General features: G+C 30.1%; 3 protein-coding genes across 3 annotated transcripts; 2 read left to right on the top strand and 1 right to left on the bottom strand.

Moving 5' to 3' along the window:
- Window positions 1–110: 110 nt before the first annotated feature.
- LOC103498660 (endoglucanase 9) lies at window positions 111–3,952 on the bottom strand. Its single transcript, XM_008461345.3, has 6 exons — window positions 3,683–3,952; window positions 2,607–3,110; window positions 1,457–1,606; window positions 1,255–1,366; window positions 888–1,051; window positions 111–685 (listed from the first exon to the last, which is right to left on the bottom strand). Exons 1-6 carry the CDS (start codon window positions 3,908–3,910, stop codon window positions 359–361), a joined length of 1,485 nt encoding a protein of 494 aa, XP_008459567.2. The 5' UTR covers window positions 3,911–3,952; the 3' UTR covers window positions 111–358.
- A 5,253-nt stretch (window positions 3,953–9,205) lies between these two features.
- On the top strand, window positions 9,206–13,679 carry LOC103498661 (pentatricopeptide repeat-containing protein At3g13880). The gene is made up of 5 exons (XM_051090123.1): window positions 9,206–9,346; window positions 9,933–9,998; window positions 10,432–10,555; window positions 10,651–11,795; window positions 12,228–13,679. Exons 4-5 carry the CDS (start codon window positions 10,774–10,776, stop codon window positions 12,970–12,972), a joined length of 1,767 nt encoding a protein of 588 aa, XP_050946080.1. The 5' UTR covers window positions 9,206–9,346; window positions 9,933–9,998; window positions 10,432–10,555; window positions 10,651–10,773; the 3' UTR covers window positions 12,973–13,679.
- Window positions 13,680–19,854: 6,175 nt separating this feature from the next.
- On the top strand, window positions 19,855–24,270 carry LOC103498662 (mannan endo-1,4-beta-mannosidase 1-like). Its single transcript, XM_008461348.3, has 5 exons — window positions 19,855–20,650; window positions 21,828–22,022; window positions 22,117–22,239; window positions 22,841–23,046; window positions 23,684–24,270. The coding sequence occupies exons 1-5, from the start codon at window positions 20,315–20,317 to the stop codon at window positions 24,075–24,077; spliced, it is 1,254 nt and encodes a 417-aa protein (XP_008459570.2). The 5' UTR covers window positions 19,855–20,314; the 3' UTR covers window positions 24,078–24,270.
- The last annotated feature ends 175 nt before the right edge of the window (window positions 24,271–24,445 follow it).

Raw genomic sequence — 24,445 nt, 5'->3', positions numbered from 1 at the left:
TAAATATAAATGTATTCTAAAATTTGTTACAATTTTTGTATGTATTTTAATTTATTTTGATATATTTAAAAACAACCTTCAAAATAAATAAGCTAAACAAAATAAGAGCGTAGAAGAAACTAAAAAGGTAAACTTTTAATTTGATTTGCCATCTTTGTCACATATATTCCTTTTTGGTGATGGGACAAAACAATGACAAACTGTTAAAGATAAAAACAGAGGAAAAGACTAATTTCCATCCACCCTTTGGGGATCAATCTAGCCATAGCCATGTATATTTACCATTACTATAACATGAGATCGTACTTTCAACATGTAAGAAGTGATTGATCTCTAAACTACAATATGTATTTTTGAATCAATGTTTGCCCGAGAAGAATGCAAGAGGTCCAACAAGAGCAGCATTGATGTACGTAGCAGGTTCAGAGTGGCTGTAATCAGTGCGATCGTCAGGGAAGCCATCACTTTGATTGGGGCCGCCGACGACAGCACCAATTAAGATATTAGGGTTGGGGTTGTAGGAATAGAAGAAGGGTTGGAAGCCACCATCACAGGCAATAGCCTGAGGGTGGGTGGCCTTGGAAGGCAGCGAAGATCCTCTATGGTGAATTCTCTTTGGGAAGTTTTTTCCATATCCCACCATGTATGACATTTTCAATGGGTTCACTCCTAATATATAATCCACCTGTCATTTCATGACCCGAAAAATGAGAACTTGAATAGTAAGAAAAACTTAAATATTATTTAAATCTATTACATATAAATTCAAATTTTATATCGTAATCTGAGTTCATTCATAGATCTATTTATAAACAATTTTCAAAGTTATCGTTTTACTGAATAGATACCAACAATATAGAGTAAAATAACAACATTTAGGCGCTTACCTGAATCTTAGCAAGGTTTTTCAGGGAAGCTGGAGTAACGACAAGGTTGCCACAGTTGAATGTGTGTTTGCCTGCAGACATGTATTTGGAATATGTGGTGAGCAAAAACGTTATGGATGTCACATATTGGAGGTTACTTTCTGGCAACTTGAACATCAATCTCCCTACAAAAAAAAATATAAAAAAGAATGATCAAATTAAAATAAAAAAATGTCTGACAAAATTGATTTTAATCATTTTGAAACAACTCTGGAACATGTTCTTAATGAACCTTACAAACTAGCTACAGTCATATGTTAAATATATGAACATTTGATCGAACACTTTAAGTTGTTCAATGTGTTCAAGATATTTTTATTTTGCATACCTTGAGTGTATTTGGTACTGGAGGAGGGAGAATTTGGTAGAATTCGGCACATGAATGCCTCAGCTTCTTGTTTGTACAAATCAAAGTTCTTGTCGTTGTTTAATAACGACCGCTATAGATATATAATCGAAAATTCTTGTAAGATCATAGTGATATTAACGAGATCATATATAAACGAGAATAAATTTTTTAAAAAATTTACCCTAGACAAAAGGACATGAGCACCAGCAAATTTGTTGTCCCAACTAAAGATATCAGTCACATCATCACCTCCCAATGACTTCAACAAATTGAAGTATTTAACATCATTTGTTGCTCTTAGAAGCCATGCTGCTCCCCACACCAATTCATCCTATTTTTCATATATCAAAACACACACATTTTATCATCTAACTTTTTAACTCATTAATCTTTATATATTCAACATTAAATACTCATTCAAATTTGGGTTCACTCCAAGTAATAAAAATCTATCCTATGATAGAACTTTTTTTCTAAAACAAAAATTAAGCTATTATTATTATTTTAGTTTGTTTTCAAATGTCATAAAATAAATTAAAACATAACAAAAATTTCAGATACTTACATATTAACATTATTTATCACTAATAGACATTGATATATAGACACGGATAGTAGTCTACAATATCTATTACTAACAGACAATGAAGCTTTGTTATACTTTCAGTAGTTTTGGACTAACAATTAGATGTATTTTTAAATATAGTAAAATGGACTAAAATATTTACAAAAATATATCATTCGATAACTTTCTAACGTGACATTGACATAAATTAATTTACAAAATTATACTATTTTGTCAGACATTTTTTATTTTAATTTGATCATTCTTTTAATTTGATCATTATTTTATAATTTTGTCTTTTAGTAGTTTTTCTATCGTAAAGTGTAAACAATTTGTATTTTTTACTATTTTTGAAAAAAACATCTATAATTTGATTTTCTTTCAAAAAATTTACAAAATTATACTATTAAGTAGTTTTCTACCGTGACATTGACATAAACTAATAGAAGCCCATTAATGTATAATATTGATAAAATCCGATAACAAAACTTATATAAATAAAAAAGTAAATTTATAAATGAGGAATTATAAAAATGATAAAATAGATAATCTATTTGGCATTGTAACACGTTTATTTATTTATTGGTTTTTTTTTTTTTTGTCGTAAAGGTAAATAATTTGTATTTTTTTACCATTCTTGAAAAAAGTAACCTTTAAATATTTTATTTTTTTTCAAAAAGTAATTTTAAATCTTAAAAAATTTTCTTTTTGCTCATAAAAAAATAATAATAATTAGGAGCATAATGATAAGAAATTAATTACTAACCTTATATCCGGAATAAGAGCAATAAAAAGGACAAACAGCAGAGGAAAGCGAATCACTATACGATCCACGGTGCTCCAACGCAAATTCCATCACCTTCTTCGCCGTCGCCAGCAACACCCGTGAATACTTCCTATCAACTCGTCGGAACACCAACGACGCGGCGGCCAGTGCGGCCGCGGTCTCTCCGGCAACATCCGATCCTGGGTTCCCGGCAGAAACAGAGTATACGGTTCGAACAGTATCCATGTCCTCAGGCCGTTCCCAGCACTTGTGGTCGGCGTGAGGGTCTCCCACGCCGACGTAGAGCTTGCCTGGAGTGGCGGTCGCGCACTTGAGAAGGTAATCGGTGGCCCAACGGATGGCGGCTCGTGTGTTGCCTAATTCGCTACCCATACGCGCCCCGTACTCGAGTGCTCCCCATGAAAGCATTGTGGTTGTGAAAGCCATCGGAAGATTGAATTTTACATTGTCGCCGGCGTCGTAGTAGCCGCCGGTTAAATCCACCTAATAATTCCAAAACATTTCCATTATTGTTTTTTTTTTCTTTTCTTAGTTTCATGAGATTTTGAAGATCATAATTCTCATCAAGTTTGAATATTCTACTTCAAATTTTGTAATAATTAAAATAGGTAACATTTTAGGGTTAGGTTTGTAATTTGATTTAGTTTTTATCGTAAAAAAATCATCCATAACTAATCAATTACATGGATAGGAATTTTTATTAAACCATACTGATATTTCTAACTATAGAAACTAAAATGTTACAAAATTATAAAAGTATGTTTAGAGATTAGATGGTATTTACACGATAATCGAGTGATTTGAATTTTTAAATCCAAGAATAATGTCAAATATATTTTGTATTTGAAATTTGAAATTAAAAAAGGAAAAAATAAAAAAAAGTGACCAAAAGTAATAATATTTATTTATTAAAAAAGAAAAAGAAAAAAATCAAGAATTAATTATCAAATATGACTTTTATTTTGCCAAGTGTAAGAAAAAAACAATGAAACAACAAAACGAGTACGAAGTCTTATGAAATGGACTCTTTATGAAATATTATGATTAAGACATACATGAGCAAGTTCACCATCATAGAGGCCGGAGTTGGACCTCCAAGTGATCCGTTGGTTAGCCGGGATCCTACCGGAGCGTTGTCCTTCAAAAAACAATATCGACTTAGCCAAGGCGTCTCGGTAATTGGGGTTAGCTCGAGCACGACCAGCAAACGAAAATGAAAGCAAGAGGCCAAAGAAAAATAAGCTGTAGAGAGTTGAAGAAGAATTTGAGATGGGAGAAGCCATGAGAAGGAGAGGTTAATTAGAAAGAAGAAGAATAGAGAGATATTAAATGTTATAGTAATTTAGATTGAAATTGATACCAAGAGAGTGTTGGTTTATATAGAGATTAAGAAGAAGTTATAAAAATGAAGTGGGGATATTGAGTTACAATGATATTTCATTGGCGCAATCTTAGGCTTTTGTGTAGCAAGTCAATAAGACTTAGCTTATACATATATATTATATTATATTATATTATTTTATTGCATGCTTCTTTCTAAATTTAAACTTTCCCTTTTTCTTTTTCTTCTGCCAATTAAAAATCCTTTCTTCTTCTTCAAACAATTTAGTTAAATTAATTTTGAGTTTTATTAATTTAAATTCCAAACCGATAATCATATCAATTTAAATTTTGAGTTTTTGAAAATGCATCATAACCTCATGCGATCAACTTATAAATTATATTAAATAAACTCTAACTTTTACATACGGAAGCCGTATATATAATTTTCTTTCACAATTATCTGTGTATTTAACTCTTATTTGTAAAGGGACAATTACGTATATAACATATTAAATTCGAAATATTAGCATAAATAATAATATTTTTTGAAAAAGTTACAAATATAGCAACGTTTGTTATAGTCTATCAGGGATAGCGACCTAAATCTATCACAAATAGATTTTATTGCAAGTCTATTACCAATAGATCATAAAAGTCTACCGTAGATAGAAGTATATCGTTAATAAATTACTTTGTTATATTTACAATTTTTTTTTAAAAAAATATCGATATATTCTTAATTATTATATCTAAAATTGCTATTGATCATTATAATTACTATTTTGTAAAAACAATATTTGACAAAGTATAGAATCATATCATATCTCACACAAACACACACATATATATATATATATATAAAGGATGTTGCAAACTTGCAATGGATAGGAATTAAGTGTATGGGAATGGTTGAATTGATGAAAGTTTTGGCATTGGAGAAGGTTAATATATAGAGTATTGGAGAATGGAATGAGTGAAAATTAAACATGAAGATGATGTATTTGATATGTAATTATCATGGTTTAAGAATTTATTATACCTTTGTAGAGTATACTCAATATTTCTTTGATGTACACTCAATATGTCTCACCCATGCACTAAAAATTTATTATACTTGTATAGGGTTCCTATATGGAGATTATGCATCAACTAAATACAATCTTTGTCCAATAACTAATATAATATACGATTATAACGTCAAGAGAGTCTGCTTTTTTTTATATATATATATATATAGTAGTGGGTGTATAAGAAATATGCATTTGCAGTTACTATTCACACCAGTAAAAAATTATCAATTTTTTGGTGAATTATTAACAATGATAACTTTTTTACGGCAGTTTGTAATGATCAGTAATCGTTTACTATTGTCAATGAAATGTTGTCACCAGACAAAAAATGATCATAACATAATTTTCTTAAACTATCGTTAATACCTTGACTACATGAACAATTAAAAATAATTGTCACAAAAATCAGTTTCGACAATTTTTAGGTGTTATAGAATCCTAAGTGATTACAATCATAGGGACTACATACAAATATTTTATAATTTAAAATAACTTTTTTTTTTTTTTTTGCTCGTTTGACCAACGAAATCAATGAATAAAAATTCAAAATGGACATAACCTAACTAATATAAAGTTTATACTCTCGATCAAAAATGTCTCGAGTGTGAAAAAAAATATAAAAAAAGAAAAAAGAATTTTTTTATTCTTTATAAAATATATGGGTGATGGCGATTGAACAAATGGGTGGGCACTAATATAGAGAAAAGCACTTTTTAATAAAACGGTTGGCTCAATGTGCTTGGGTTATGTCCGACCATTTCATCCCCAAAAAATAAGGTCTCGTTTATGAGAAAAGCAGATTCCATGATTTAGGGTTCTTTAAACTAAACCAAATTAACATTCAAATCATTCCTAAAGATCTCACTTATTTTGTTTTAATTTTTTCTTTTTAAGCATGCTTTTATTATATTTTCTCCTCTTTCTTCGTTATAATTAAATTTCCTTTTTACGTTTTACTATTCGTTTATTCAAGATAAAACGAAAAAAAGAAAAAAAAAATGAAAGACTTATCGAACCAACCTAAAGTATTTTATGTATCAGTTTTTTACGAATGAGTTTTAGAGTATTTAAATAATACAATTAATAACCCTACAAAATTTCGAAATCACTTTTCTATCACAATTTGACGTATAGTTAATGGATATTATTTTATTCCACAAACTCCACGTCATTTCGAGCTTTCTATACCTAGTTCGTTAAACTGACAAAATTAACAACATATTTTGTTTATTAAATATAAAACTTAAAAAGAAAAAAACCATCATAAAACTATGATAAACACAATTCTAAAAATCAACATTGTATTTCCATTCATTCGGAAAGAAACAAATATAAATCTTAACTAATTTAGTTATAGTTGACGAATATGAAAAAAAAGGTACATATAATACAATAATAAAATGAGATAGTTACAAACATAGCGTTTAGATTCAAAATAATTAAGTATGTAGCAACGTTTCTAAAGAAAATTACAAATATAACAAAATCCGTAAACGTTTATCACTGCTAGACTATGTTGTAAATATTAGTCCTAAAAATTTTGCTATATTTACGACATTTTTGTTATATATAATTAATTAGGGTGGGAAAAGAGAAGTTGGAAAATAATAGAAATATAGAAGACAGAAAGGAGAAATAGGAAGAAAATGGGAGGTTGGGTCAAATTTCAAAATGAGTTATAATTAGAAAGGAAAAAAAGAAGAGAAAGGAAAGAAGGGAAATGGCGCGAATGGCGCATTTTTATTTCGGTTATTTAATAATGAGGCCTTGGATTACGCTAAGATATCGGCGCCCAAAGCAAGCGTTGAAGTAATCAAAAGAGTTGGGGCAAATTCCAAATCAAGAAAAGGGAGGGAGGGAGTGAGTGAGTGAGTGAGGGATCAATGATAAAGAAAGAAAGGAATCTAAATCCCTAATCCCTAATCCCTAATCCCTTCATAACAAAGAATTTGATTTTCATTTTCTTCCCTTTTACTTTTATTATATTACTTCATTCTATTCTTTCCTCCTCCTTTTTTTAAGTGTCCCCACGTGTCCTTTTGAGTGGGTCCCACTTAAAGGTTATCGGTCATTCGGGCCTTCTTTTAATTTCAAAACTTCCAGGTGTTCTTTTGTATCACCTCAAAGTTTAAAGAAAGTTGATATGAATGAATAACCGATATCACGTTCGAATTAGATAAATTTTGAAAGTATGGTTGAAAAAGGTTTAAAAGAATTGAAAATTACTATATATTCCAACAAATGTAAGTTTTTTTTTTCTTTTTGGTAACTCAGTCGTAAATTTTTTTTAGTTAAACGTGTTTAGCTTTGAGTGATTCTATGTTGGATGATATCTTAGAAATTTTTTTTTATCAAGTATGTAAGTGAAGATAAAATATGCTAAAATGACGTGATTTGGTTTGCAGAAACAACTGTTTGTTTCTCATATAAATAACGAAAAATGGAGGGCACGTGTTTTGAAATGACATAATTAGGGTTAAAAAGCATGCGAGAGGGACAAATTCACAATTCACAATCTTAGAGAAAAGGGATTGCAAATGAAGATATGGTAATCACCCAAAAGTGTGGATTTGTCCAACTAATTCACTCCAAAGATTCCAAAAATTTGGGGTTTCTCCATATTCCAATTTTGCCCCCCTTCTTCTTTTTATTTTTTATTTTTTTTTTAAATTGTATTAACCCTAAAGTGAAAGAAGTATTAATCGAGTGTTGTAAGACAAATATCACGTTCCCTATATTTGAATATTGACATTGATAGTATCTACTACTTTCTAAGTTTACCTCGTTTCTAAGTATAAGTTTTCACCTTTTAGCTATTCTGGTTATAGTTAGGTTATATTAGAGAATATGATCTTTAACAAAAGATTTTTTTTTTATATTCCATTATTACTGTCAAAGTTTTATCATCAAAGTTATTATATAAATTTTTGTGTCTATTCCCCTCCTTTTTTTTATGTGAATTCTATCACATAATATCAAAAGATTCAAAACCTCGCATATATAGAAGAAAATCTAAATCCCAATGAATAATAATTCATTTTGTTTAGACAATTTTACTCACTATAATACTATGAGTCATAGTATAGAACAAAATTACCTTTCTTACGAGAGTGTAATATCTCGTTTATAGACTAATTCATCATTCATTCAAATGGTTGTGAACTCTTATTCAAGTTGGTTAATTAAAGGAAAAAAACACACCCACATCATATAAAAGAAAGCAACCGATAGAAATCGAAATATGCAACCTTAAACAAATAGTCACATACTATTTATTCTGATATACTTTATTACTCGTTATATTACTTTGCTATTTGTTAAATATAGTCAAACACTATATATACACGAAGTTAAGACGTTAATTGTCATGAAATATGTTCATGTTAATTAGTCGTAATCAAATATTTGTAATATACCCCAACGCTTATTATCAATATACTTATTTATTTTAGAAGTTAAATACACTAAAGATGCACCAAATTAAGTCAAAGTTTCTTCAAAAGAGGATATTGAAAATAATAATAATAATAATAATAATAAAAGTGAAGAATTTGTTGAAGTAATTTGGATAGCTTGGTTATAGGGTAAAGGCATGCGATGAATGAAGACCAAAAATGGATAAAACATTCCCCCTTTTTGGGTCATATGAATTCAAACATTTAATTAACAATTATTCTCAAACCCTTTTATTTTATTAATATTTCATACTTTTACATAGATTCAAATATTTCAATCCAAATCAAAATACCTATTAATTAGTTAAATTATATTAAGTTCATTAATTTTTTATTTAAAATTATATATCGAATAATTTGGAGAGATTCATTTGAGCATGTTGTATACAATTTTTTAGTTAACCGAAAAAGGTATAACTAAACTGAAGTGGAATGCACTATGCACGGTTAGCTCCAACTAACATAGTTGGAGGTTATATCTCATCGTAAAAGATAAAATCACGCAACCCTTACGAAAACACTAAAAAGATAGTCGTTACAAAATTTAGGGTTGCGAATTTTAGGATCATACTCAAAATCTATCACGGTGATCAAAACTATCCCAAACAATTTTTACTAAAATATTTTTACATACTTAATTAATAATAATGAAAATTAATTTTAAAAAAACTTCTAAAAATATATAACAAAATATCTATAAAAAAAAAAAGGAATTATTTTGAAAATATTGTAAACAAAATTATTCCCCACACGCATGAGCTCCACCTTCTCCTTTACACGCCGTCTCCTCCTCCCTCTCAGCTCACCGCCGCGCCGCGATGGCCTATCTTCTACCACATTTACACTAATTTTCTTCTTTTTGTTGCCACTGGTATCCTCCCAATCTCCATGTATATCTTATCTCATTTGAAAAACAAAATTAGGAACTCGTTCAATGGAAGAACGGACGAATTCAGAAAAAAAAAAAAAAGCACTTTTCGAGCCTTTTGATTTGTTGCACATGTCTGTATATCTCTAATTTTTTAGCATCTCCCTTCTTTATTTATCTATAATCAGTCGAAATGTTCTATGGTATTATCCAATTATCTCTAGTCCCTAACTTGTAAGAGTTATTTTGGTTGTCCCAACAACCTCAATCTTAGTTATATTTGTGTAGATTGATTATAGTTGGAAAGAATACCTTGAGTCTTTTTTGGAAATTTAAATTCTGATGAAGTTCATTGATTTTTATATTGGTGTTAGGTTACTAAACTATTGTTTCTCATTAGTAGATGCAATTTCACTACTTCTCGAAGTTTGTATTTCCTTGAGCATCAGATCTTTTCATTTCAACTTGTTAAAACAAAAGTAGATATGACCTAAATTCATTTTCAATTATTATATGTTTTTTTATGGTAGCTAATAAAATTCTAATTGTATTTTCCCTTTTGTTGACTACTTAATTGGTTAACTTGCAGGGTTGAAGATATTACAGGAGCGTGAGCTGATCTTTATGCAGTTCATACACAATAGACTATATATGGGTTTGTTATTTAATATGAAACAATGTTGCCTCAGAAACGATTCCTTTGGAGATTCATTCCTCTCTCCACTCCCTTAATGTTTCACATGCTTCCTTTTTTCAGTAGAGAATCCATAGAGTCTTTTGCCACTTTGGAATCGGTCTCATTGAGCTCATCACAAGTTTTTCCAGCATATTCTTCAACTTTTCTTTTAGAATCTGTAGACTATGTTAAACTGGTTCAATCAGCTACTAAAACTGGGAACTTGAACCAAGGCAAACTCGTTCATTCCCATATGATTAAAACTTCTTTCAGACCTTGTCTATTTTTGCAGAACAATCTTCTTAACATGTACTGCAAATGTGGGGATATACGTTCTGCTGACAAATTGTTTGATAAAATGTCAAAGTCAAACATTGTAACTTACAACTCTTTGATTTCTGGATATGTCCAGATGAGCACCCTTGACAAGGTCATGATTTTGTTTGATAAAGCAAGAAGACTTGGTTTGAAACTTGATAAGTACACTTGTGCAGGAGCTCTTACAGCATGTAGTCAAAGTGGGAATCTTTTTGCGGGTAAGATGATTCATGGATTAATTTTAGTTTATGGATTAGGCTCCCAAGTTGTTTTGACCAATTCCCTTATTGATATGTATTCAAAATGCGGCCAGGTTGATTATGCAAGGATTTTGTTTGACCATTCTGATAAGTTAGATGGCGTTTCTTGGAATTCGTTGATTGCTGGTTATGTACAAAATGGAAAATATGAGGAGCTGTTGCCAATTTTGCAGAAAATGCATCAATATGGATTGGCGTTCAATACTTATACTCTAGGAAGTGCCTTGAAGGCTTGTAGCTCAAACTTCAATGGTTGTAAAATGTTTGGGACAATGCTACATGACCTCGCAATCAAACTTGGCCTACATCGGGATGTTGTTGTTGGCACTGCATTGCTTGATATGTATGCAAAAACTGGAAGTTTGGATGATGCTATTCAAATCTTTGACCAAATGGTGGACAAAAATGTTGTGATGTATAATGCAATGATGGCAGGCTTGCTCCAACAAGAGACCATTGAAGATAAATGTGCATACAAAGCCCTCAATCTTTTCTTTGAGATGAAGAGCTGTGGAATAAAACCTTCCATGTTTACATATTCAAGCTTACTTAAAGCTTGTATTACTGTTAAGGATTTTGAATTTGCAAAGCAAGTTCATGCCTTAATGTGCAAGAACGGTCTTCTTGCGGATGAGTACATTGGGAGTAGTCTTATTGATTTATATTCTCTGTTAGGTTCAATGACGGATGCTTTATCGTGCTTTAACTCAATTCATAATTTGACTATAGTCCCAATGACTGCTATGATTTTTGGTTATCTTCAAAATGGAGAATTCGAAAGTGCGTTGTCTTTGTTCTATGAACTTTTGACATACGAAGAGAAACCTGATGAATTTATTTTGTCCACAATCATGAGTTCTTGTGCAAATATGGGCATGTTAAGATCTGGAGAACAGATCCAGGGGTATGCAACCAAGACAGGCATCTCGAGATTCACCATTTTTCAGAATTCACAGATTTGGATGTATGCAAAATCTGGAGATCTATATGCTGCCAATCTAACCTTTCAACAGATGGAAAATCCTGATACTGTGTCCTGGTCAACAACGATCTGCAGCAATGCACAGCATGGGCATGCAATGGACGCTTTGAGATATTTTGAGCTCATGAAGAGTTGTGGAATTGAGCCTAACCACTTTGCCTTTCTTGGAGTTCTAATTGCGTGTAGTCACAGAGGGCTTGTTGAAGAAGGATTAAGGTACGTCATGAAACTTTACTTTCTTGTTATTCATTGTTGAAAGGCTTAGTGATAGAAATATTATGGAAGGTATTGTGAAGGCATTAGTCTAATCCAAAGTCACTTGGTCCTATAATTTTATAAAAAGGATTTGTTGTTTGGTTCGACTTTTATCTTCTGCTCCCTCAAGGCTTAAACAGGGTTTGAAGGTGTAGACTTCTGTCCTCTGCTCCTTTTAGTTTCTAGTTTTCTTATTTAGTTTCTCAAGCAAAAATATTGCTGGTGCCTTCTTTTGGTCTTTGATTTTCCCCTTTAAAATAGATCCAAAAAGCTCTCTTGTATCATATGTGGTTAAATATATTTTAGATCTCTGCTGTTTTGGAGGGTGTCTTAGTCTTATGCATGAATATGTTTCTATCTGTTTTTCCATCCATCTGGTTTTGATGGTGACAGGTACTTTGATACCATGGAGAAAGACTACAAAATGAAACTTCATGTCAAGCATTGTGTCTGTGTTGTTGATCTACTTGGTCGAGCTGGAAGGTTGGTTGATGCAGAAAGTTTAATTTTACGCTTAGGGTTTGAGCATGAACCAGTGATGTGGCGAGCTTTACTAAGTGCCTGCAGGATTCACAAAGATACATTTACAGCACAACGTGTAGCACAGAAAGTAATAGAGCTTGAACCTCTCGCATCTGCATCTTATGTTCTTCTTTATAACATTTATATGGATGCTGGAAACAAGTTGGCTGCCTCAAAAGTTAGAAAGTTAATGGAAGATCAGAAAATTAAGAAAGAACCTGGTCTAAGCTGGATACAAATAGGAAATAAAGTCTACTCATTTGTTTCAGGCGATCGATCTCACGAAAACAGTGAACGTATATATGCAAAGTTGGATGAAATGTTAGCAAGGACAAAGAGATTAGATTCGGCAAAGGATGCATTAGGTTACAAAATTGAACATGAATACCTGACCAATGTGAACTATCACAGTGAAAAGTTGGCTGTGGCTTTTGGGGTTCTCCATTTAGCAGAATCAGCTCCGGTGAGAGTGATGAAGAACCTGAGAATATGTTTGGACTGTCACATGACAATGAAGCTCTTCTCAATAGTTGAGAAAAGAGAGTTAATTCTTAGAGATTCAGTTCGATTCCATCATTTCAAAGATGGGCTTTGTTCTTGTGGGGACTACTGGTAGTTGAAATGGATTCATATTTGTAGTTTAAGTCGAAATTTGAAGTCTCAACAGACTGAGAAAAGGTTGAATCCGAGTTTCTGTAGGCTATCTCATGTCTAAAAGGATCATAAACTATCTGCAAGCATGAAGACACGGAGCATTTGTTCTCTTTCCGTCTTCTATGTTCATACATAGCCTTCAATTACAATCTGGAGGGAGGCTATTCCTTCTGAGATTGCCAAGGAACTTTAGATTTAGCAAGCTTCGGAGGATAAGTTCTTCTGGTCACTAATACTAAGGAAAGCTAATACCCTTGTCCTGACTGAGGTTTGCTGTGCAGTAACAACAGTGAAAACTAATATCACTTTTTCTTTTGAGTACAACTGTGGGGACGGAGGAACGAGTCTTTGACCTCTAGGAAAGGTCATACCAACTACCACCATTGAGTAAAGTGAGTAAAAGCTAAGATCGTATTAGTAACTTTATATATACAAATTCTTGATTAAATACCTCTGATATTGGAGCTGGAGTCATTCTACAAGCATTAGGAACCTCGTTATGATGTCTAGGAAGACTATCCTCCAACCTTACCATGCTTTTACCTCCTTATTGCAGAAGCAGGATAGAGATAAGTTTTAATTTGTTAAATTGTCATGTATTGCTTGATATGTAAATCTGATGCTAGATTCCAAATATTTGAAAGAACTTCTTGCCTTCTTTTAGTTTCATTCTTCTTATTCATGTGCATATTATCATGGCATCAACTTTTTTTTTTATTAAAATAATCATCTCCAATCGAAGGAGGAAAATCTTTACCCAATACTGATTTTTGTTGATGAATAGAATCTGTTCTACTACAAGATTGTGAAGAGAATCTTTTGTATACGGTCTACAACTATGTCTTTGAGTTCTAAATTACTTCTCTTGTACGACCGCTGTTTGTTCGAAAGTTGGACATTGTGAAACTAACCTGACAACAAATTTCTTTTGTTTATGGTGAGTTATCTTCTATTTGTCCTTGGATTGCAAACACATCAAATGTTCCAAAAATTTACTCAAAAGTTGTGGCCTTTCAAGCTAATACTAAAAAGATTTATTTGGTATGCAAACAATTTTTACATTACGTATTTCATTTTATGTACATTGAATTCCTCGATGATGTAGTTATTCTTGAATCATTCATTGAGAAATTAACAGTGTCAACAATTTGTCATTATGGACAATGGACAAAGTCATAATTAAATAGCCAATTGTCCATTTTTGGGTTGAATGGCCAAACAATTATTCTAATAGGTAGATTTTTACTAGTAATTTCTAATTGTGGACAAAGTCATAAAATAGCCAATTGACTGTCTTGTTGATTTTTCAATTGAATGGTCAAATAAGTTAGTTTTCTAATGCATAGATTTAAAACAATTAGTTATAAAATAGTTTTAGTCCCTCCACTTTCAATTTTATTCGATTTAGCCCTTGAATTTTCGTATCTTCAAATTTCTAATAATCTAGTCTCCAATCTAAACAAAATTTGTTACTATTTTATTATGTAAACATTGTATCAAAAGTGTCGGTTTCCTAGTTAGTTTACCAATTTATTTATATCTATAATATGCAATGATTTAGTCAAATAAATTTGAAAATTTAACGAGATTTCTCATGTATTTTGATAAACTAATTTAAATTCAAGTACATTGAATTCCTAACAATAATCACATAGTGAGATTAGAAATAAGTAAGACTAACCATAAAATACAAAACGTGCACGTAATAATCATAATAACAATAGAGACCAAGTCTATGTTCATCAAATACCAAAATGGTAAGAAAAAAAAAACTGATTTGTTTAGTGGGGTTTTGGATCCTCTGATTGTGACACAAAGAATGATTATTTAATTAAGATAATCCTACAAAGAAAACAAATGTAAAGAAGTTTGTAACCAAGATCAAGATCAAGGTTTGTTTATAAATTTTAAACAAAATGTTGAATTAAAATTGAAATCGTAATTTGTTTGGGAAACATATGTATGGAGATGTATGAAAGAATAAAAGGGTTTTATTAGAGGTGAGCATAATAGATCGGCGCTTTTATAAAAATAGCAAAAAGTTTTAAGAAAATAGAGTTCATGTCATTACATTTTTTAAATTGAAAAAGTAGCAGATTTAAAAGTGGATAACTCTCTGTAGCTATTCGATAATCCTTCGATAACCGTCTGATAGTCATCATATTTGACATATTCGCAATATGCAAGAAAGATGTGATATGGACTATTTTTTTTCTAATTTTGTTTGTCATCTTATGCAATTTCCCTAATAGATTTGAAAGAGAGATAGATCGACCAAAACCAATCAAATAGAAGATAGTCGGATATAGAAGAGTGGGAATTTAGTTGATGTCTGACTGAGAAAAGTCCAAACTGACAATCTAAAAAGAAAATCTAAAGAATTAAACCGTTGATCCACTAAACATAAAATTAACAAAAGTCGATTGTCTGACCAACTTGTATTATATAACATATAAATAGAATTTAACACAATTGGCATCGGTATGTTTGAAGGACAACATGCGATGATTAAAAACACCAAAATTCTACCGAATTTGCTTTAACTACTATAAATATAATGATTCTTTCACAACACAACCCATACTTTATTCAAATTTTTGCTTTACATTTTATCATATCAATAAAGAAGTTTTTTTCCTTCGTTTTTCATGGAGATGTTGACATTGGTATCAAAATCTTCAACATTTGTCATTGATTCAAGACATGTTGGTTTCCTTAACGTCTTTGTTTTTAGTCACAAAAAAGGTCACTCAACATTCCATCAATTAGCCAAATCGTGTATCCATTCCAAAGCTTCTCATTTTTTTAGGGTTAACTTTTTATTATAAAAAAGCATATATAGTCTCTTCCGAAATCATGAATCACGTTATTGAGTATCAATCCAATTCAAACGTACCTTAATGTAGTATGTTTTGAAGTGATTTTGAACGTGTTATAAATCACTTTTTTAAATTACTAAAAATCCATTATTGTTTTATTTTAACTTCTATATATTAATCAAGTAGATAATTATCATACAAGTTTTTATCTATAATTATTTGGAAGTTGTAATTCCTTTATTTTCACAAGCCCATGCACTAACAAACACCTTAAATAATTATCATAATAATTGTCTTAAAAAAAAAAAAAAAAGAAAGATGTCATTTCCATGATAATTAATGGTTAAATCCACACTCTTTCATTTTGATGAAAGTGAAATAAAAGTATTATATGATAGGGGAAATTTAATTCCAAATATGCCCTTATAGATATAATTATGAATGTCAATGTATATCCTCACTCACACATTCAAGAATTTCTAAGTCCCATCCTTTAAAATAATTTTATCCATAATTTTGTTCACACTTAATTTGGTTGATTAATTATTATTTTTTTTTTCTTTTCTTTTTTGATTGTTTTTTAAAGAAAAAGAAATGATAGTTTGGTTGGTTGAGTCACGATTCTTCGTAAATCCTTTTTAAGAATGATTTTTTGCTTTATCATATGATCATATTGTGTATAAATATCATCTTTTTAGTAGCTTATTGTCGTTAAATTTTCTATTTTTTTATGCATACAATTCTCGTATGGAATCACCGACTTGTACTATTTTTTATTAACTTTATTGTTAAATTGGAAATGAATAGTTAGGAATTATCTTTTAAAACAAAGATCGGTCGTTTAACCTAGCTAGCACAAAATTTGTATTACCGGCTTCAAGATTAGAGGTTTTATTTATTCTCACACCTTATATTTTGTCGAAAAAAAAAAAGAAGAAGAAGAAAAAGAAAGACGAAAGACTTTCTAAGAGTGATAAACGAAGAATAAAAACAAATATTTTCAGAAAACTATCGTGTACGTTTTAAAAATAAAATCGCTTTAAACTAGTAATAACTTTTTTCGCTTTGTGTTTTCAATTATCTGTTGTGAAATTGGTTGTTTATTTAATGATGTTACATGTATTATATCAAAGGATTATGATCTTAAATATTTCGGATCATGTCACTACAACAATAATCTCAATAAGTAAATATAGTAAACTAAAAAGATCTTAAATAACTCAATTTCAGTTATTTAATTACTATCACACTACAAGAAATCGAGCTTTTTCCAATGCACAAAAAGGCATCAGAAGAAACGACGTAGGAAAATACGTCTTATTCTGACGCCACTTTCTATATGTCAGGCAAAGGAACATTTTCCGACGCCATGATAGAGTCGTCGAGAAAGAGGACAACATTTCCGACGTCTGGGTGAACAGCATCAGGAATAATAACTCCAGACTCCCCATGCATGTGTCGGAAACTATCAGTCGGAGAAGTTTATAATTTTTTAAAATATTTTTAACTTCTCCCGACGCCGTTATGATTTTTTATCAGTCGGGATCAGAGTCGTTTGTTTAGATCTCATTCTCGATTTTGAAAAAAAAGTAGAGGATCTCCCAACGCACAAATATAGTGTCGGGAGATGTCAGACATCTCCCGACACTCTATTTTGTGCGTCGAAAGATGTCAAGGGATCTCCCGATGTTATATTTTGTGCGTCGGGAGATCCTCTCCCGACTCATTTTTTCCGACTACGATCCCGACACGGATTTATGCATTGGAAAAGAATTTCCTAACACTTCTTCATATATCTCCCGACGCCTTTATGCGCCGGGAGATCTCCATTTTCTTATAGTGCACTTAACACAAAACTCAAATAGAATGTTCGGTTAAAAATCACTTTTAAATGAATTTTGAACAACATCACAGCTACGGAAAGAAATTCAGTTTAGATATCTCAAAAAGTGATGTTAGAAATTATTCGAAAATTACTCGACCAAAATTTTCTTTTTCTATTTCAAACGACGAACTATACGAAGATTCAAACTACCAAAAGAAACACTCATACTAATCAAATATTTAATGGTGTTGGCAGCATGGGTGTATGTATTAATTGGCACTATTATTATTTATTATTAATGTGTCACCTTCCATTTTATTTTATTTTATTTTTTTAGTTTTACATATTAAAGATTTTAATTTAATAGGTTTCTTGGAACAATCTTAATTCTTTGATATTATTTTATTTACTATCACAAATTTATTAAATCTAAATCTTATTTTATAGTTCAACTCTTGATTTAAAATATTGTACTATTATTATTTTAATTTCTTATAGTTTTCTTAAGAGAATCTTAATTCTTGTGATTCTTACTTCTTCTCTATGTTCTTTTTAATTAATATTCTTAAACAGATATTCTTACATCTAAATCACATCATATTTAGTTTCCTTTTAAAATAAATTTGAAATTTCCAATTTTTAATTTAAATACTATTATACAACTTTTATTGAAGTCTTATACAACACCTAAATTTTGTTTCCAAAGTACTAAAAGAATTGTTTCTATATACAAGTTGTTGGATATAATGCCTAAATTTGACTATAGGTTAAGTCATATATATTCTTCCTATATGGGTTGTGATAAATGAAAGGGTAAAACTATCTAAATATATATATATATTTATAGTTTATTAAAAATCTAAAGGTATCAAATAGCTATTTTCAAGTATAACAAAATGAAGAAAAATATATTTATAAAATATAGCAAAATATCATAGCTTGGGCATTGTTGACAGCGATAGATCACTATGACGATCATCATCTGTCTATTTGTATTTCGATGGGAATATTCTTTTGGAATTCATTCAACATTTTTTTTAAATGATCAAATTTCTTGGAAATATAAAATCATATTTTGTGTCTCGTATGAGTATATAATAGAACATTAAACACTTTGAATTTATAGTATTGAGAAAGTATCGTACCTCTTTTAATTTGTTCGTACACTAAAAATTCATGTTTGTAAATACTAGTAAAACTAATTCACACTAATGTTAGTGGACTCGACTCTGTTTTTAACAACATGTTAATATGACAAATAATAAATAAAGACCGAATGATAAGAATTCTATATTATAACATTATCGATTTATGTTATAATATTTATGCCTTAAAGCGGATATTAGACTTGTGATTTAACGTAAATTATATTACTTGAAACTTTAAAATGAAAATTATTATCTGTCATTACACTATGAGTGATTTTTTGTTTCATCAACTCTCTACTAAATTGTTAAGAAAAAAAAAAAACATAATTCAATTAACATCTCTCAAACGTATATATGCACACATAATAGGTAAGTAAATAAAAAATAATAATTTTCTAACTAAATTAATTAATATTAAACAAATTATTTAACTAAATCAATATTAACTAAATTAAAATTCTCTAAAATTCTTCTTCATTCACTTTCACAAATCTATTATTTAGACTTTGAGTATTAATGCTTTTTAAAATATGGTAAATTAGTTTTTATTTAAATAAAGTAAAACCCTACCAATCTAAAACAATTCTTTCATATGTAATTAATTAAATAAATAAATTTCAAAATTTAATAACTTAACTAACGTATAACTCAACTAAGTATTTATATTATTAATCTAAATTAAAAATATATCTCTCCAAGTTAAATCATTGAGTATTATACCATTACTTAATTATGTCATGTTTAAATTGTTTATGAAAAAAAATGGTTTTCAAATTTCATTTTCTTCATTTTTCTTAATTATAGAAATGGTTTGAAAGACACTTCTTGTGTATATATATATATATATATATATACTCAATATGCTTTCACAAATACATGCAGAACTAACTCCAAAACCTAATGAATTAAATAACTTTAAATTTGTATTTAAAATACTATGACTGACTACGACTATCCAATGGTTGATATAATCGTTGTTGGCCATGAGATAATGGTGGTGATTATATATATTCATGAAAATTATTTTTTGAAATTAAATATTTGAAGATTCAAATCCAAATAGCATCCTAAGATCAACTTTTAAGTATATTAATTTTTAGTTCAAATAATTGTAAAAGTCCATTCATGCACGATGCAACTATCAACCTTTTAAGTTGATTATTGGCATCATATCAATTAAATCATATTCAGATTTGATTTTTCCTACATATAATTCAATGGGTAAACATGCACAATACATACATACATATGTATATATATATATATATATCATGACATGTAATAATTAGAGGTTAGAGATTAAAAGTTAGAATATATTGAAGCTTCTAACTATGTGTATGTCATCATCAAAAATGAATTATGCTCAAATTTAACTTTTTCCACAAACTAAATCTCTCTCTTGTTCTTATAAATATTATTCCTAAGAGGATTCCCTTACCCAAAATATTGAATTAAAATTTTAAAAAAAATTCTCTCTCTCTCATATTCATCAAAAAAAAAAAATCCAAAGCTATGCATGGTGAAAGCAAAATGATCAGGTGGTTGATATGGGGACTTCTCCTCCTCATAAGTACCCTTTCCTCTTCATCTTCTCCGGCAATGGCGGGTTTCGTCGGAGTTGAAGACGGCCATTTTCAGCTAAATGGTTCTCCATTTTTGTTCAATGGCTTTAACTCTTATTGGATGATGTCCGTCGCTGCTGACCCGAACCAACGCCACAAAGTATCCCAAGTCTTTCGTGATGCCGCCACTGCCGGCCTCACCGTCTGCCGAACCTGGGCCTTCAACGACGGTGGCTTCCATGCCCTCCAAATCTCTCCCGGCGTTTATGATGAATCAGTTTTTCAGGTTTTTTTTTTTTTTTTACTTTTCTTTTCTTCTTCATTTTCTCTTTCTTCCTTTTTAAGGATAAATATGTTTTCACAAATTAATCTATTAGATATAAATTAAGAATTTAAAGACTTTGTGTAGAATACATAAAATTAAAAAGTTAAAAAATGTTGCATATATATTTGACACCATTTAAAGTCAAAGATTTGATATAGAAGTGAAGCAAAATGATACGAAAAGCTATATAGTTATAATTTAATATCAATTTAATTTATATCTAACATTATTTTAATTATTGTTTCTAATTATACTAAATTAGTATTTTAAATATTTAGAATATTATATAATTGTATTTTCTTTCGAATAAAGGAACTCTCAGATAGACGACAAGTACACAACTAAATCAAAAGAATATATCTTATGGAAAGTCTTTGTCTTTGTCCAAACTCTTAATTAATTCTCACAACAAATAAATAACCCTTTTTATATATAAACCTCTAAATAATATATTATAATTAAGTCAAATAGTCCAAATATGACATCTTCTCATAATAATAATAATAATAATAATAATAATAATAATAATAATAATAATAATAATAATAATAATAATAATAATAATAATTTTAGTTGTTAGTTTTAATATTATTATTACTATTTTGGTATTACTTTTCAAATGAAATAATTCTTTCTTTCCTCTAAAGATAAGATTTTGAGAATTAAACTTAACACACGTGTGTATTCTTTGAATAGCCTCTTGTTTCTTTTAAACACTTTTAAATTAATCCTTAAAAATATAAAAAACAGGTTTTCAAAGAATTTTGGAAACCATTTTGATCTTTTCTTTCTTTCTTTCTTTCTTTTTTTAATGAAAACTTGTTGTTAAATGATATCTAATGTTAAGTGAAGATTTATTAAATAATTTGAATTTTGATCTCAATTTATTATTATATTTAATATGGTACTAAAGAGAATATCAAATACGTACATAAAATGAAAAAAGAAAAGAAATAATTATTACCATATAATAAACGATTCTAAATTCTAGAATTTTATTAAAATGTTTATAAACGTATTATTAAATGAAGTCTTTGTTGAAATTAATATAAGAAAAGTTCATTTAGGAGGATCAAATTTACAATCCTTAGATGGTTTTGAATTTAGAATAATATTGGTTGACACTGCATGCATGCAGGGTCTTGACTTTGTGATATTTGAAGCAAGAAAGTATGGAATTAGAATGATTTTGAGTTTGGTGAATAATTTCAAAGACTATGGCGGAAGAGCAGCGTATGTCCGGTGGGCCGAAGCCGCCGGCGTTCAAGTTCAAAACGAAGATGACTTCTACACTAATCAACTTATCAGAACATACTACAAAAACCATGTTCAGGTGATCATCAAATCTATACCCAACTAGCTATATTATTAATTATTCAAAATCAAACAGAATTCAATAATATTACTTCTGTTTGTTTTGTTTGTAGAAAGTATTAAGAAGGAAGAACACAATGAGTTGTTTGAGATATATGGATGATCCAACCATTATGGGATGGGAACTCATGAACGAACCACGTTGTCAAGTTGATTCCTCCGGCAACACTGTCAATGTAACCTTTCAATATTTAACTTCTCTCCTTTTTCTTTTCTTTTCTTTTCTTTTCCTTAATTAATCACTTTTATTTTTAGTGCCTAATCCTGTTTTTATAACCTAAATTTTCATTAAAAGAAAGTCATGGAATGTCTAATCTAATTTACTTAGACTATTGTATTTGATGTAATTGTTAATCAAATAAAAGATTGAACCATCATCAATGTTTTGTTCAATAAACTATATTGAGATGGACATATTGATTAATGACTTGTTAGTGTGCATAGTATGTGTTAGTACAAGTTACCTTAATAGCGTTATAGTTGACATCACATTAATTACAAATAGCTTTCACTTTGAGAAATGTGTTATCAATTGCTATCATTGATAGATGATTGATTCTATCGTTCATAGTTACTAAAGGGTAAACTTGACATTTTAAAAAAAATTACCAATCGATTATGTTTGCAAATATTCTATCATTTTGCTATTTGCTATGATTTTCCTTTTATCTCGTAGCGTATCATTCAAATATGGTTGTGTTCTTATATCTTTGAATACTTATGTAAGGGTTGTTTCCTAATTTAAATAATTTTTGTGTTGGTGAGTAATGAAAATAGAGATGGGTAGAGGAAATGGGATCATATGTGAAATCAATTGACAGACAACATTTGGTGGGGATTGGAATGGAAGGATTTTATGGAGATTCAATTCCAACTAAAATCAAAGCCAACCCAAGTAGTTACAAAGTTGGAACTGATTTTATCACCAATACTCTCAACAAAGCCATTGACTATGCAACAATTCATGCATATCCAGATGCTTGGTTAGTTTTTTCTTCCTCACTTATCACCTATTCTACGTATTTTTTAAACGAAGAGATTTGAACTTCTTCCGAACTTAAAAAATATATAGTATGATAGTTAACATTGAATCATGTGCTCACTTTGACGGATTTGTTGAAGTTAGTTATTAAAAGAGATGGTATGTTATTAAGAAGAGTAGTTTATTAAAATCTTCAACACGTTGGACATGAAACACTAGTACTAAGCATAAAATCTAAAGAATTGTGAATTCTAATAAAACATGAAATTGATAAACTTAATGATAAATGACACGGCATTCCCTTCTAGAGGTCAAAGGTTTGATTCCCCTTCCATATAGTTATTGTGCTTAACGAAAGACATGGTCCACGAACTGTTTGAGTTTATAACTTCACTCCCCCAACTCCAACAAGTCAAATATCAGTTATATAACGGTTAGCCTTGGAAGACAGTTTTCTATTGTAAACCATAAAACAAAAGAGATGTTTTTAACCTAAAACTGCATTGTAAATAGAAAGCCAAAACATAGTGAGAGAAGAAAATGGTAAAAACAGAAATCAAACAAGGTCTAACCCATCAAATTAAATATGCAAGAAAGAAAATCAAGAGAGCATTTAATTTTGTTTTCCATCGTTACAGGCTACCAGGGAAGAGTGAAACCACCAAAATGGCATTCCTTGAAGAATGGGTAGCACTCCACTGGACGGACTCAAAGACTATCTTAAAGAAGCCATTGATTTTTGAAGAATTCGGAAGGTCGATCAGAGACCAAAACCAAACATATAGCGTAAGAGACAGAGATGCATTCTTGAGTAAGGTTTATTCAATTATCTACAACCTTGCAAAAAATGGAGCAACCATGGCTGGAGGTCTGGTCTGGCAAGTCATGGCTGAAGGAATGGAGTCGTATTATGATGGATACGAGATCGTTCTTTCCCAGAATCCTTCAACAAATGCCATTATAACACAACAGTCAAACAAGATGGCTGCACTAAAAACTAGAACTCAACACCACCTCAGAAGTAGATACTAAAGACTTGTTCATACTGTAATAATAAGTTCGGGTTAAGTAAAAGTTGAACCACTATATAATGGGTTCAGAGTAATGGCAAATGATAGGTTTCCCAGTGTATGTGCACATACTAGGTACTTTTGTAGTCTGAGTTGAATTAAATCGACCCAAAATTTTATTGGTTTGAAAATAAAATTCTTTGTTTTCCTTCTGGCATGACAATTTATCCAGGTCTCTTCAAGTATATAGCTTAACAACTCTTTTATGCTACTAATTCTGAGAAAAGGAGAGAAGGGACAAGAGGGATGGAAAGGATCAAAAAGAGAGAAGAGACGGAGAGATGGAGAGAGATTGTGAAAATTGGTACTACTCGGAAATATAATATAAAA

This window comes from Cucumis melo, chromosome 9 (assembly GCF_025177605.1).
Source record: "Cucumis melo cultivar AY chromosome 9, USDA_Cmelo_AY_1.0, whole genome shotgun sequence".
NCBI classification, from domain to species: Eukaryota; Viridiplantae; Streptophyta; class Magnoliopsida; order Cucurbitales; family Cucurbitaceae; genus Cucumis; species Cucumis melo.
Note: the sequence above shows the minus strand (reverse complement) of the source record. Positions and strands in the feature narration are given on the sequence as shown.

What these genes read in the sequence shown, in the direction of transcription:
- LOC103498660 (XM_008461345.3), bottom strand. Translation starts at nt 3,910, where the DNA reads ATGGCTTCTCCCATCTCAAATTCTTCTTCAACTCTCTACAGCTTATTT. An exon ending in GCTCTTATTCCGGATATAAG is followed by an intron (nt 1,607 to 2,606) that starts GTTAGTAATTAA and finishes TATGAAAAATAG; the next exon opens with GATGAATTGGTGTGGGGAGC. An exon ending in CTCATGTCCTTTTGTCTAGG is followed by an intron (nt 1,367 to 1,456) that starts GTAAATTTTTTA and finishes ATATATCTATAG; the next exon opens with CGGTCGTTATTAAACAACGA.
- LOC103498661 (XM_051090123.1), top strand. Translation starts at nt 10,774, where the DNA reads ATGCATCAATATGGATTGGCGTTCAATACTTATACTCTAGGAAGTGCC. An exon ending in CTTGTTGAAGAAGGATTAAG is followed by an intron (nt 11,796 to 12,227) that starts GTACGTCATGAA and finishes TGATGGTGACAG; the next exon opens with GTACTTTGATACCATGGAGA.
- LOC103498662 (XM_008461348.3), top strand. Translation starts at nt 20,315, where the DNA reads ATGCATGGTGAAAGCAAAATGATCAGGTGGTTGATATGGGGACTTCTC. An exon ending in ATGATGAATCAGTTTTTCAG is followed by an intron (nt 20,651 to 21,827) that starts GTTTTTTTTTTT and finishes GCATGCATGCAG; the next exon opens with GGTCTTGACTTTGTGATATT. An exon ending in CATGCATATCCAGATGCTTG is followed by an intron (nt 23,047 to 23,683) that starts GTTAGTTTTTTC and finishes CCATCGTTACAG; the next exon opens with GCTACCAGGGAAGAGTGAAA.